A 13,718-nucleotide genomic window follows, 5' to 3' on the forward strand; every position below is an offset into this window, starting at 1 on the left:
GGAAAAGGGTGTGACTGGGGTAGGGTACCAGGGATCTCAGGTGTAGGATAAGATTTCATTTCTTAAACTGAGTGGTGGAGACTGGTGTTCATTATATTTGTCTTTAAACTTTTTGTATGATTGAAATGTTACACAACACAGTTAAAAACTTTTGAACAAGAGTGAGTGGTTGGGATACACAGGATATTTGCCAGATGTAAATATCAGTGCATACTAACTGCAAAGTGGGGGCATGGGCGGAAGGGTATCTTTTTAATGGAGAATTCTGGCAGTGTCTCTTTAACCACAGAGTCAACCTCAGCCACCACTAACAGGGGCCAGATGGACACTATTTGCCTCCTGGTGTAATGCTATTAACAACATCACCTACAAAGTATTCTTCCCTAGAATATTTAAGCTCCAGAAAACCACTAGAACTATACGGTCCAATCTAGGAGCCGATGGTCACTGGTAGCTGTTGATCAATTAAAATGTGATTAGTCTGCACAGACATAGAGAATAGGCTTGTGGTTGCCAGGGGAGGTTAGGGTCAGGGAGGGATGGACTGGGAATTTGGGGTTAGTAGACTATTGTATCGGAGAAGGCGATGGCACCCCACTCCAATACTCTTGCCTGGAAAATCCCATGGACGGAGGAACCTGGAGGGCTGCAGTCCATGGGGTCGCTAAGAGTCGGATACAACTGAGCGACTTCACTTTCACTTCTCGCTTTCATGCATTGGAGAAGGAAATGGCAACCCACTCCAGTGTTCTTGCCTAGAGGATCCCAGGGACGGGGGAGCCTGGTGGGCTACTGTCTATGGGGTCGCACAGAGTCGGACACGACTGAAGCAACTTAGCAGCAGCAGACTATTGTATTGAGAATGGATAAGCAATAAAGTCCTACTATATAGCACAGGAAACTATATTCACTATTCTGGGATAAACCATAATGGAAAAGAATATTTTAAAAATGTGTATATATATATATATGTATAACTGAGTCACTTTGCTGTACAGCAGAAACTGACACAACACTGTAAATCAACTATACTTCAATTAAAAAATAAATTTTAAAGTGATTAGTCTGAATCCACATATGCTGCAAGTAAAACTGCACACCAAGTTTCAAAGACTTAATACAAAAAAAGGAAAGTAAAATGTCTCATTAATATGTTTATATTGATTACAAGCTGAAATGACATTATTTTGTATAGTGAGTTAGATAAAATATTGCAATTAACTTATCTGTTTCTTCTTACTTCTTTAATGTGAGTACTAGAAAAATTTTAACTACCAACATGGCTCACATTATATTTGTATTGCACACTCCTCTCTAGACAGAACCAGTAGCTTAGACTCTACAGAGGGGATGAAGATACAAGTAAACAAGAGCGTGGGGAAAACAATCAGACAATTCATGTATTTACAAGATACCTGTCTAGACTGAAAAGTCAATGTCATCTAGAAAAGAAGCTATTCTAGATTAAGAGGCTAATGAGATCTAACAGCCAGATGCAATGCATAGACCTTGATTACATCAGGATTTTTTTCCCTAAACTTTTTAAAAGATTTATTTTTATAAATTTTTATTTAGTTAGTTAGTTAGTTTTGGCTGTGCTGGGTCTTCGTTGCTGCCTGCAGGCTTTCACTAGTTGTGGTGAGCAGGGCTACTCTTCATTGCCGTGCACGGGCTTCTCATTGCAGTAGCTTCTCTTCTTGGGGAGCACAGACTCTAGGCACCACAGGCTCAGCAGTTTCGCCACGAGGACTCAGTAGTTGCAGCTTGCAGGCTTAGTTGCCTTGCAGCAAGTGGAATCTTCCCAGACCAGGGATCAAACTTGTGGCCCCTGCATTGGTGGATGGACTCAACCACCGGACCACCAGGGAAGTCCCTTAAAGATATTTTTGAAACAACCTGGGAAAAAATATAGACTGAATATTAGCTGATATCATGGAACTACTGTTGATTTTCTTAGGTGAGATAATGGTGTGGTGGACATGTAAGGCTTATTCATCCTTATTCTTAGAAGATTCTTACTAAGGCTTTTAGGAATGAAGTGATATTAACATTTGCAACTTACTTTCAAGTAGCTTGGCAAAAGAAAAAGTGTGTGTGTGTGCGCCTGTGCATAGAGAACAAAAGCAAATTTAACAAAACGTTAATTATAGAGTCTAGAAAGTCCGAAGTATTCATTGTACTAATCGTTCAACTTTTCTGTGTCTGAACTCTTTCTTGATGAAAAGTTGAAGAAACAAGACAAAATAAAATAGGAACGAATTGGGGGACTTCCCTGGTGGTTCATTGGTTAAGAATCCTCCTTGCATGCTTCCCTGGTGGCTCACATAGAATCCGCCTGCCAATGCAGGAGACAAGGGTTCGATCCCTGGTCCGGGAAGATCCCATATGCCTCAGAGCAAGTAAGCCCACGTGCCACAACTGTTGACCCTGTGCTCTGGAGCCTGGCAAATGCAACTCCTGAGCCCTCGTACTGCAACTACTGAAGCCCGTGCTCCACAACAAGAGAAGCCACTGAAATGAGAAGCCCTCTCTCTGCAACTAGAGACAAAGCCTGCACAGCAATGAAGACCTATCACAGCCACAAATAAAAATAAATCAAATAGAAATTATCTTAAAAAAGAATCCTCCTTTCAATGCAGGGGACTCAGGTTCTATCTCTTGTCAGGGAACTAAGATCCGACATGCTTTGAGGCAACTAAAGTTGCACGCCACAACTGAACCCATGCTCCACAACGAGAGAGGCTTCCTGTCGCAGTGAAAGATCCTCCATGATGCAACAAAGATCTCAAGTACCACAAATAAGACCCAATGTAGCCAAATAAATTAAATAAGTAAATAAGTTTTTCTTTAGTATTAAAAAAAAAAAAGGAATGAATGGAACACGAGGATGTAGAGACAATCTCTTCAGGAAGTTTGGCCTAGAACAAGAAACAAGAAGTGAAGGGGGAAAGTAGCTAGAATGGACATGTCAGCTCAAGGAAAGTGTTTATAAAAATGGAGAGTTAAGGGATCTCCTTGGTGGTCCACTCCCCCAATGTAGGCGGTGGGGGTTCAGTCCCTGGTTATTGTTTTAAGTCACTCAGTCGTGTCCCACTCTTTGCGACCCCATGGACTGCAGCACGCCAGGCTTCCCTGTCCTCCAGCATCTTCTGGAGCTTGCTCAAACTCATGTCCATCGAATCGGCAACGCCATCCAACCATCTCGTCCTCTGTTGCCCCCTTCTCCTGCATTCAATCTTTCCCAGCATCAGGGTCTCTTCTAATGAGTTGGCTCTTCGTGTCCGGTGGCCAAAGTATTGGAGTTTCAGCTTCAGCATCAGTCCTTCCGATGAATATTCAGGACTGATTTTCTTTAGGATTGACTGGTTGGATCTCCTTGCAGTACAAGACTCTCAAGAGTCTTCTCCAACACCACAGTTCCAAAGCACCAATTCTCCGGCACTCAGCCTTCTTTATGGTCCAACTCACATCCATACATGACTACTGGAAAAACCATAGCTTTGACTATGTGGACCTTTGTTGGCAAAGTGACATTTCTGCTTTTTAATATGCTGTCTAGGTTTGTCATAGCTTTTCTTCCAAGGAGCCAGGGTCTTTTAATTTCATGGCTGCAGTCACCCTCTGCAGTGATCCTGGCACCCAAGAAAATAAAGTCTGTCACTGTTTCCATTGTTTCCCCTCTATTTGCCATGAAGTGACGGAACTGGATGCCATGATCTATCTTAGTTTTCTGAATGTCGAGTTTTAAGTCTGCTTTTTCACTCTCCCCTTTCACTTTCATCAAGAGGCTCTTTAGTTCCCCTTCACTTTCTGCCATAAGGGTGGTGTCATCTGCATATCTGAGGATATTGATATTTCTCCTGGCAATCTTGATTCCAGATTGTGCTTCATCCAGCCCGGAATTTCCCATGATGTACTCTGCATATAAGTTAAAATAAGCTGGGTGACAATATACAGCCTTGACATACTCCTTTCCCAGTTTTGAACCAGTCTGTTGTTCCACGTCCGATTCTAACTGTTGCTTCTGGATCGGCATACAGATTTCTCAGGAGGCAGGCCAGGTGGCCTGGTATTCCCATGTCTTTAAAATTTTTTTCACAGTTTGTTATGATCCACACAGTCAAAGGCCTTAGTGTAGTCAATGAAGCAGAAGTAGATGTTTTTCTGGAATTCTCTTGCTTTTTCTATGATCCAGTAGATGCTGGCAATTTGATCTCTGGTTCCTCTGCCTTTTCTAAATCTGGCATGAACATCTGGAAGTTCTTGGTTCACATACTGCTGAAGCCTGGCTTGGAGAATTTTGAGCATTACTTTGCTAGCATGTGAAATGAGTGCCTGGTAGGGGAACTAAGATCTCACATGCCACATGGCGCAGCCAAATTTTAAAAAGGCGGGGGCGGCAAGAATTGAGAAGGTTTAAATGTGTAATGGGAAACACCCAGCAGAAAGGCAGAGAATGAGAGATTTGGGATATTCTAGTCAAATTTCTCATGCCTGGGAAGAGTCCCCGTGATAGACTCAACTGTACCGGTCCCAAGCCTCTTCCACGATGAGACGTAATCTTGGTGGCGACACCTAGTGGATTCAAAAGGCACTGCTTAAATTCTTCAAACCCCAGATCCAGAGAGCATATTATTAATACATTGGTCTGACTGCTTCAAATTATTTCCACCTTTTTGTTCATTGCTAAGCCAATCTCTGGAGGTGCAGCATTACTAAGTAAGCTCACCCTCTCCCACACAGCCCACAGAGCCCCCGTGCCTCATCTCCGACCTCCCACATCCACACCTAGGCCATCCAACTCTGTGCCTGCTTCAAGTCCTGGATCCTCTCTTTTAAGAAGTTTTATTGTCACCACCCTTAACCCACAGACCATAAGTGAATCTCTCTGACTTATTTCCTAGAGCACTTGTGTCTTGTCCTCTTTCGACTCCTATTTCAAATAACCTAATTTATTCATTCAGCAAATATATATCTAGGGTCTTCTCGGTGCCAAGTACTGCTCTTGGTACTGAAGAGGAATATGACAGACTCCTGGAGCTAACATTCCAGGGGCAGGAAAGTCAAATGGATGAAGAAGTATAGATGATGTCAGGTAGCAATGAAAGCCTTGTAGAATATACAGGAGAACTGGGGGAGACAAAGTGGGGGTTGATCAGAGCATTCAGGAAAGACTCAGGGAAGAGCAAAGGTAAAGCCCCTGAGACAAGAATGTGTTTTAGGAATGGCAAGGCAGTCAGTGTAGCTGGAGAGGGTGAGGGAGAGAAGAGAGAGAAAGTGAGGTCAGAGAGGGGAGATTTTTGTTTTTAATCTGTGTTATCGAATACAGAGGAGTATTACAATCAGAATTGTTTTCATTGAAATATAACATGACAGTAAAGTGTATTAATATAAATCTCAATGAACACACACTCACACTGTAACCACATTCAGGTCAAGATATAGAATATTGTGTTTATGGCAGCACTATTTACAAAAGATGTGGAAGCAACCTAAAGGTCCAATAGATGAGTGGATAAAGAAGAGGAGTACATATTATATACACAATGGGATATTAGTCATAGAAAAGAATGAAAAAAAAATGCTATTTGTAGCAACATGGAGGGACCTGAGATTATCATAGTAAAGTAAGCCAGCCAAAGACAAACATCACACGATATCACTTATATGTGGAATCTAAAACGTGATACAAAAAAACTTATTTATGGGACAGAAATGGGCTCACAGACTCTTACGGTTACCAATGGGGAAGGGGGGAAGAAAAATTAAGAGTTTTGGATTAACAGACACACACTACTATATATAAAATAGATAAACAAGTGTATACTGTATAGCACAAGGAACTATATTCAATAGCTTTCTATTTTTTTAATTTCAATTTTATGGCCACATTGTGCCACGTGGGAGATCTTGGTTTCCTGTCCAGGATGGAACTTATGCCTCCTGCAATGGAAGGGTGGAGTCCTAACCCCTGGACCACCAGGGAAGGCCCCTATATTCAATATCTTTAATAACCTATAAAGGAAGATAATAAAAGAAAATATGTGTGTATATGTGTTATATACATTTTTATATAAGACTGAATCATTGTTTTGCACCTGAAACACAACATTGGAAATGAACTGTACTTCAATTTAAAAAAAAGATGTAGAACATTATTATCACCACCGAGGGTCTCTCCACACCAATGCAATACTCTCCCATCCCACGAGCAACCACTATTTTCACTTCTGTCTCCATAATTTTGCCTGTTTTTAAACTTCTCTAAACAGAATTGTACAGTGTGTAGTCTATACATCTGGCTTTGTTTACTCAATGTTATATCTATGAGATTCATTTACACAGGTGAGTGGAAGTCGCTCAGTCGTGTCCGACTCTTTGCGACCCCATGGACTATACAGTCCATGGAGTTCTCCAGGCCAGAATACTGGAGTAGGTAGCCGTTCCCTTCTCCAGAGGATCTTCCCAACCCAGGGATTGAACCCAGGTCTCCTGCATTGTGGGCGGATTCTTTATCAGCTGAGCCACGAGGGAAGCCCATCAGGGGAGTAGTCATTTGTTCCTTTCTTTTGCTATGTAATATTCCATTATAAGAATTACAATCAATTTGTTCATTTACCTGTTGAAGGACACTTGGATTTTTTCCATTTTCTTTATCATGAACAAAACTGATATGATCATTGTTGTTCGTATTCTTTGGTGGACACAGGCACTAAATTCTCTTGGGTATACATACACCCAGGAGTGGAAATGCTAGGTCACAGGTACAGAGTATATTTAGTCTTAGTAGATATGACCAGACAATTTTCCAAACTGGGTGTACTAATTCACACTCCCACCAACAATTTATAAAAGCCCTAGTTTCTCTGTATCCTCACTGATACTTGGTATCGCCACTTTCTTTAAGCTTCCATGTGTGTGTGCTAAGTTGCTTCGTTGTGGACTCTTAGCAATGACCCTATGGACTGTAGCCCGCCAGGCTCCTCTGTTCATGGAATTCTCCAGGCAAGAGTACTGGAGTGGGTTGCCACGCCCTCCTCCAGGGCATCTTCTTGACCCAGGGATCAAACCCACATCTCATTTGTCTCCTGCATTCACAGGCAGGTTCTTTATCACTCACTATGCAACCTGGGAAGCTCTTCTTTAAGTTTAGCCATACATTATCTGATTTATGTTTGTAAAAAAGTACCCTGGTTGCAGTATGGGGAACTAACTGGTGGAGTTAGAAGCGGGTTGGAGAGAAGAAGCTGAGAGCCCAGGTAGGAGGCTAGCGCAAGCATCCAGGGAGGACATGAAAGTGGTTTGGACTGGTGCTAATGGAGAAGTGGACCGATCAGGATTTGGTTTTGGTTGTTTTGCTTTGTTTTTTGTTTTTGGCAAGGAATGTGGGATCTCAGTTGCCTGACCAGACACTGAAGCTATGTCCCCTGCATTGGAAGTGCAGAGTCTTAACCACTGGACCACGAGGGAAGTCCAGGATGTGTTCTGCAATTGAAGCTGCTGGGCCAGGCAGATGAGATGAGTGAGGGATGAGGGAAAGGGGCATCATCAAGACTGGAGCCCTAGATTCTTGCCTCAAAAACTTGGGTGGATGAGAAGACTATTTTCTGAGATGCAGGAGACTGAGGGAATAACTGATGCAGGAGGGAAGGTCAAGGGCTCACACGTGACTGAGTACACAATGTTTCCTGGAGGTCAGGCTCCCATTAGAGCCGAACACTAAGCTCTAGCTGCCCCACATCTTAGTATAACTGGTAGATACTGGTTGCATGCAGAGTGCACGCATCTGGGTAGCAACAGAGAATGTGCACGCTGTCTGCAATGGATAGATTTGGGTTAGGGGCCCTGTTCTGCCACCTCACTCACCCTGTAACCTGGACATTTTGCTGGGACTGTCCAGCTTCCATCCTCTACCTCACAGTGTTAGAATTAACCAAGACCGCATATCCATGGCACGCCTGGAACACGGAAGAGCTAAAACATTCATTCTTGCAAGTCCCAGGCACTAGGTGGCATGGCTCCCGAAGCTAGCAGCTTTTCCTCTCACCCACGTTTTTCAAAGTCACTCCAGAACAGCCCAGCCCAGAGTCCTGATAGATGGATTCCCTCTCTCCCCTTCTGGCCCTTCCCCAGCCTCAAAGAAACAGAATGGAGAACAGCAGGAGGGTTGATTCATAGACTTTTATCGGCTTTGACTCCAGCAGGTTTCTGCAATGACAACCGAGCCAGTAGAGCACACACGGTTCACTCTGGTAGGGCTGTGGGGCCTGGAAAGGGGTCTGGGAGGCCCGTGGGAGGCAGCAGGGCAGGGGTCAAGGCCAGAGGTGGGCAGCAGCCAAGACTGGACCGGGGGGCCCCAGGGTTTAGTGAGGACTGTGAACACTGGAGTGACAAGGCTGCTGAGAGGTATCAGGAGGAAGGGTGGCTGCAGGGACAGAAGCGCACATCAGCAGTAGCAGGGAAGAGTAGACAGACAGAGGTCACTGTCTCTAGGAATGGAGGGGGTGGGACACAGAGCCTGTGGACGTGGAGGGGTGGGGAGTCTATAGACATATTTTTGTGGCAGGAACAAGACAGACCACAGTATAAAAGGGACTGTACAACGTAACCTATGATACACTGTTTACATATGATACAAGGCTCTTTCCCTCCTTGAGTTTTAAAAAATAAATTTACAATTCCCGAGCTTTTGGTAAAAAATATACACACTCTCAGAGCAGGAGCAGCAGCTGCTTTGGCTGGGGCTGCTGCTGCCTCTTCCGAAGGGAAAGAGGTGGTGCCAGAAAGGAGGATGAGGCTGCGCCAGGAAACCTCACCCCGTAGCTGCCGGGAGTCTTGCACCCTCAGCCCTGGAGGCCCCTGATGGGAGAGGGAGGGGAGACTGAGAGGTAACAAAGGCATCGCCAGGGCCCAGTTTTGCTTTTCCAGTCTCTGCCGTTCCCTGCCCCATGTCGGGGAAAGGTGGGTGGCTGCCTGCCCCAAGTACAGGGGTCCACCCCACCCAGCTCCGATGGGAAGGACCAAGGCGGGAGTCAAGACAGGGAGGAGGATGAGACCATGTGCTGGCATCCTTGCAGAAGAGCCAAAGGGAGAGATGATAACTCCCTTCTTAGCAGTGCTGCTGCTGCTAAGTCACTTCAGTCGTGTCCGACTCTGTGCGACCCCATAGACGGCAGCCCACTAGGCTCTCCAGTCCCTGGGATTCTCCAGGCAAGAACACTGGAGTGGGTTGCCATTTCCTTCTCCAATGCATGAAAGTGAAAAGTGAAAGTGAAGTCGCTCAGTCGTGTCCGACTCAGCAACCCCATGGACTGCAACCTACCAGGCTCCTCTGTCCATGGGATTTCCCAGGCAAGAGTACTGGAGTAGGGTGCCATTGCCTTCAGACACCCTAAACTCAGGAGGATGGGCAGAAATCAACCCTGACTCCTGCTACCATGACTCACCCCACTGCAATGTGGAGGGAGGGTCCTGTAGGCAGCTTAGGCCTGTGTTTCCCTGAGCTTCTTTTACCCTCTCATCAGAGCCCACCCAGGGAACTTTAGGAGGCCTGAGTGGGGGACCTGTAACGGCTGATGGTAACCCTCCTGTCTGCTGCTGCTCCCTGCCCTCCGGAACAGCTTCACCCACAAGCCTTCACCAGGGCAGTGGAGGAGCTGGGCAGGGAGTGATGGGGGTGGGGAAAGCACCCCGTACTGTCCCGGGAGCAGAGCAGACAAGGGTAGCACCAAACAGAAGGACCCCCTCCCCAGGACACACAGCACCTTCCCTCAAATGCCAGATGCAGCGCTACTCCTTCAAAGGTGCCACACGCGCACGTGCAAACACACACATGCACGCACGCACGCAGACAGACACAAGGGCAATATCACATCTGGCGGTGCATCTAGGGGTCCCAGCCCTCACCAAGAAGAAGTCAGGCAGAAGCCAGGCAGGTGGTGGAGAGGAAGGCTGCCAATCCCTCCCACAGCTCTGCTCTGTGAGATGAGATGGGGTAGGGGGTGGGCAAAGCCTTCCTGCCTGCTTGGGTAGAGGAGATGGGAAACTCCATCTCCGGAACAGACCTGGATGGGAGGGGCCAAGGAAGGAGCTCTCTCCCCACTGCTTCCCCTGGGAGGGCAGGAACCAGCAGAGGGTGGCTTGGGCTTGAAGGAGCACGGGGGAGAGGACTTCAGCAGGAAGAACAGGCTTATGAGTCCAGGGCTCAGTCCACTCAACTCCTTCCCGTGGGGCAGGAAGCAGCTCCAGAAGAAAGCTGTCAGGTGTGGACAGGGAGTTGTGCAAAGTGCTTGAGTGCCAGGTGCCCAAGGACCCTGGTGAGAGGCCTAACAGAACCTCAGTTCTCACTGACTGTTGGCCTCCAGCTTGTAGGAGAGCTCGAAGAGGAGGTTCTGATTGTCGATGACCTGGAACTGGCGCACGTAGGCCTTGGTCTGCAGGTGATGTGGGGAGGCCTCCATATCAAGGCCTGGGGATGCGAGGACAGGGAGGCAGGTGGTCAGGGTGCCCTTCTTCCCCTGCACACAACCAGCCCGAGGGAAGGAAGGGTGTGGACGGGGGTGGTTGGTGGGCAGGAGGGCCCCCGGGAAGGCCGGGAGAGAATGGAGAAATGAGACGTTTAAGGAAATAAACACTGGAGTGCGGGAGTCTCCCAGAAACCCTCCTGCTCTGTCAAATCTCCACCTGTAACGCCCTCAAAACCCCGAGTACTCACAAAGGGGCTGGCTCCGGTATTTGCGGACTGTCCTCACTTTTTCAGCCACTGAATGCTGGGAGATGACAAGAACTGAGTCCCGAAAAGGGCCCAGAAAGGTGCTCCCCTCCCAAGGCTCCCCTTCCTCCACTGGACCAAAGAAGGGGTGTGACAGGGGGCCAGGTTAGGGAGAGGCAGAGCTGCCCCTGCCCCAAGCTGCTTGTCAGTTTTGGCACCCATGGGCAGGCTGCCACAGTGACACCACCAGAGAGACAGTCAGGAGTCTGCTGGGCAAGCTGGGCACCATGCAGAAAGGTGCTGTCTTCAGGGGTGTGTGTGCCAAGAGTGGGGGAGGGTACCAGCCACCCCACTCATGGGACTGGGGTTGGCAGAGTCACTCACCAGCTTCTCAATGTTCACCAAGCCATCTACCAGGGTCTTACTTCCCTCGTGCAGGAAAGTCAGGTCTAGGGATGGGGAGAGAAGCAAAGGGGTAAGAGGAGGAGATCCACTTTTCCTGGAAGCGACCCGAGGAGACCTGTAAAAATGGTTCGCTGTTCACTTGACCCCAGAAAGTCATGCAGATCAAGAGGTTCAAATCTTTGTGTTCACTTTAAGAACACTCGTGAAACTGCCGAAGCCACTAAGGGGACTGCATACCCAAAAAGGCACCCAGTATCGGGAGGATGTCACTTTACAGAAGCAATGCATGCCATCCAGTCGTTACAGTGGTGGAGCTGGTAACCAAACAGACTCAGGGTTGGTGGTCCAAAGAGTGCTGAATTTTTACTGCACATGCTCAAAAATGCAGAGAGTAATGCTGAACTTGAGGGCGGCAAGGTAGATTCCCTGGTCACTGAGCACACCCCAGTGAACAAAGCCCCCAAGATGCTGGCGGGTCTTACAGAGCTCATGGTCAGATCAACCCATACGTGAACCCTGCCTGCCACATGGAGATGATCCTTATTGAAAAAGAACAGACTGTTCCTGAACCAGAGAGGAGGCTGCACAGAAGCAAAAGACATCCCAGAAAAAAACTGAAGAAATAAAAACTTATGGCTGGAGAATAGATCACACACACAGATGCAAATAAAAGTTAAAAAAAAGGGAGAGGAGGTCCAAAGGGCCCTTCCCCTCCCCCAAACCACATTCAACCTGGGGGCTTCTCTCTATGTGGCCACACACAGAGCTAAATTGAGAGGGGATTGAGGGTCTGAATGGGGCATGGAACGTGTGGAGAGGAACATAGCTAAGAAGTGACTCTCACCTTTGAGGATCAGAGGCACGAAAGGAATCACAGGGGGTTTCATCTTGGAGATTACTTCCCGGTAGCTTTTGTGGTTCCTGCAGGGGTCCTAGGGTTCCACAACAGAGGGAAAAAGTGACAAATAGGCCCAGTGTACCCCAAAGTTGTCCCCCTCCCCCAGCCCCTTCCCTACAAATATCTCCATACAGACAGGGGTGTGTTTGGGTATTTAAGTGGGGACTTCACTGCTGTATCCTCTTTGGGGAAAACAAAGCTACAACCCTCCCAGCTTCCCTCCCAGCGTGGTGGGCTGGAGGAGGCGGGTGGGGAGGGGGGCTCCCAGACACAGAAAACCTTGAAAGGGAAACTGGAGGTGAAAGGTTTGCAGGCACTGAGTCTCTGGGGTGCCAGTCCAGTGGCAGATAAAAGAGCCAAAGCCACTCACCGTCAGGTTCTCGAATTTGCGGAACAAGTTCTTGAATTTCCCTGGCAGCTTCTGCAGGTTGAAGAAAGGAGATGTCAGATTCTGGAGCTCCTTGGGTTTCATAGGCCCGCCTGACTAATCCCCAGGTGTTAGAGGGGGAAAGGGCCGGAGTGCCTGGCAGGGGGCTGGGAAGCCTATGGGGTGGGGAAGTAGACCCAGCCTTGGGCTAGGTCTGGGGCGCTGGCAGCGGCCCAGAGGAATGATCTCTTCTGGCGAAATGGAGACCACTGCTGATGCCTGAGCCACGCACAAAGCCTCCCTGGGTGCGGGCTGAAATCCCAGAGCCCATTCTGCGACCTGGGCCGGGATGCCTGGCCCCCACCCACCACCCCGCGGTCAGGCGCGGATTCGCCTTCACTGATTTGCACAGGTACCCGGCCCTTCCGCCCTGCCTGGTGCCCCGGAGCTGTAGTCGCCAGAAGAGGGCGCCTCCTTCCAGTCCTCACAAAAGCTCCCCAGAGGCGAGCAGCCGTCCCGGGAAAGATCTCTGGAGTGAGCCCAGAGATGTCAAGACTGTGTGTGGAGGCCAAGATCCCCGAGGTGGGCCGGCCCAGGGGGGAGGCGAGGAGGCGGTCACCTCACCTCCCAGGTGAGCCTCAGGCGGCTGACGGCGGCGTTGTCCAGCCCCATGACCACGGCGTAGAAGGACAGCAGATCCTGGTTCTGCTTGCAGCTGCGGGGGCGGGAGGCGGGGTCAGCGTGGGAGGGAGGCGGGGTCAGCGGGGGCGGGGGGCGGGGTCAGCGGGAGGGGAGGCGGGGTCAGTGAGGGGCGGGCGGGAGGCCAGGGGTTCCCCCTCCGCGGCCGGCCGCACTCACATGGCCGCGATCTTGATGAACTTCTTGAGCAGCTGCGCGCGCTTGCCCGGGGCCTCGCAGAGCAGCACCTCGGTGGCCACCCAGTGGGTAACCTCGCTGCATCGCTGCAGCAGCAGCTCGAGGTTGGCCGTCTCCCGGCGGCCGCGCTCCCCGTGGAACACGTAGTCCACGAACTCCAGCTGAAGCCGGGGCGGCGGAGGGGGCGCCAGGGCGTGGGATGGAGGCAGGGGACGGGGAGATGACAGTGGGAGGCAGGGAGCCAGGACAGGCAGGAGGGCGGGGGCGGGAGGGGTGGAAAATAGAAAAAGCGGGGACGGGACAGGATTCAACGAGGGGGAGGGGAAACAACCAACATGAATAATACTCTACCATCTACCGAAAGCTTACATGCTGCCAGGCGCTTGAACCATCTGATCGACCTTACTGTCGCTGCCTTTTCTTTAATAGTGAATATTTTACAAATACTAACTGTGGGTCAG

The 13,718-nt window shown here is 48.9% G+C and overlaps 1 protein-coding gene across 5 annotated transcripts in view; it reads right to left on the minus strand.

Moving 5' to 3' along the window:
• Positions 1-4,331: 4,331 nt before the first annotated feature.
• RAPGEFL1 (Rap guanine nucleotide exchange factor like 1) overlaps positions 4,332-13,718 on the minus strand; it is an 18,940-nt gene continuing 9,553 nt past the window's right edge. For 4 of the 5 annotated variants that reach the window (XM_040245444.1, XM_040245447.1, XM_040245445.1 and 1 more), the window contains 7 exons: positions 13,240-13,418; positions 13,006-13,096; positions 12,385-12,435; positions 11,961-12,048; positions 11,096-11,160; positions 10,715-10,769; positions 8,163-10,468 (listed from right to left, as the gene is read on the minus strand). In XM_040245444.1, the coding sequence (XP_040101378.1) occupies positions 10,344-10,468; positions 10,715-10,769; positions 11,096-11,160; positions 11,961-12,048; positions 12,385-12,435; positions 13,006-13,096; positions 13,240-13,418 (654 nt within the window). In that variant the 3' untranslated portion in view covers positions 8,163-10,343. Of the gene's footprint in view, positions 4,576-8,162; positions 10,469-10,714; positions 10,770-11,095; positions 11,161-11,960; positions 12,049-12,384; positions 12,436-13,005; positions 13,097-13,239; positions 13,419-13,718 lie in introns of those variants that run through there. The other variant, XM_040245446.1, reaches the window with a different exon arrangement.

This window comes from Oryx dammah, unplaced genomic scaffold (assembly GCF_014754425.2).
Source record: "Oryx dammah isolate SB20612 unplaced genomic scaffold, SCBI_Odam_1.1 HiC_scaffold_8, whole genome shotgun sequence".
Taxonomy (NCBI): Eukaryota; Metazoa; Chordata; class Mammalia; order Artiodactyla; family Bovidae; genus Oryx; species Oryx dammah.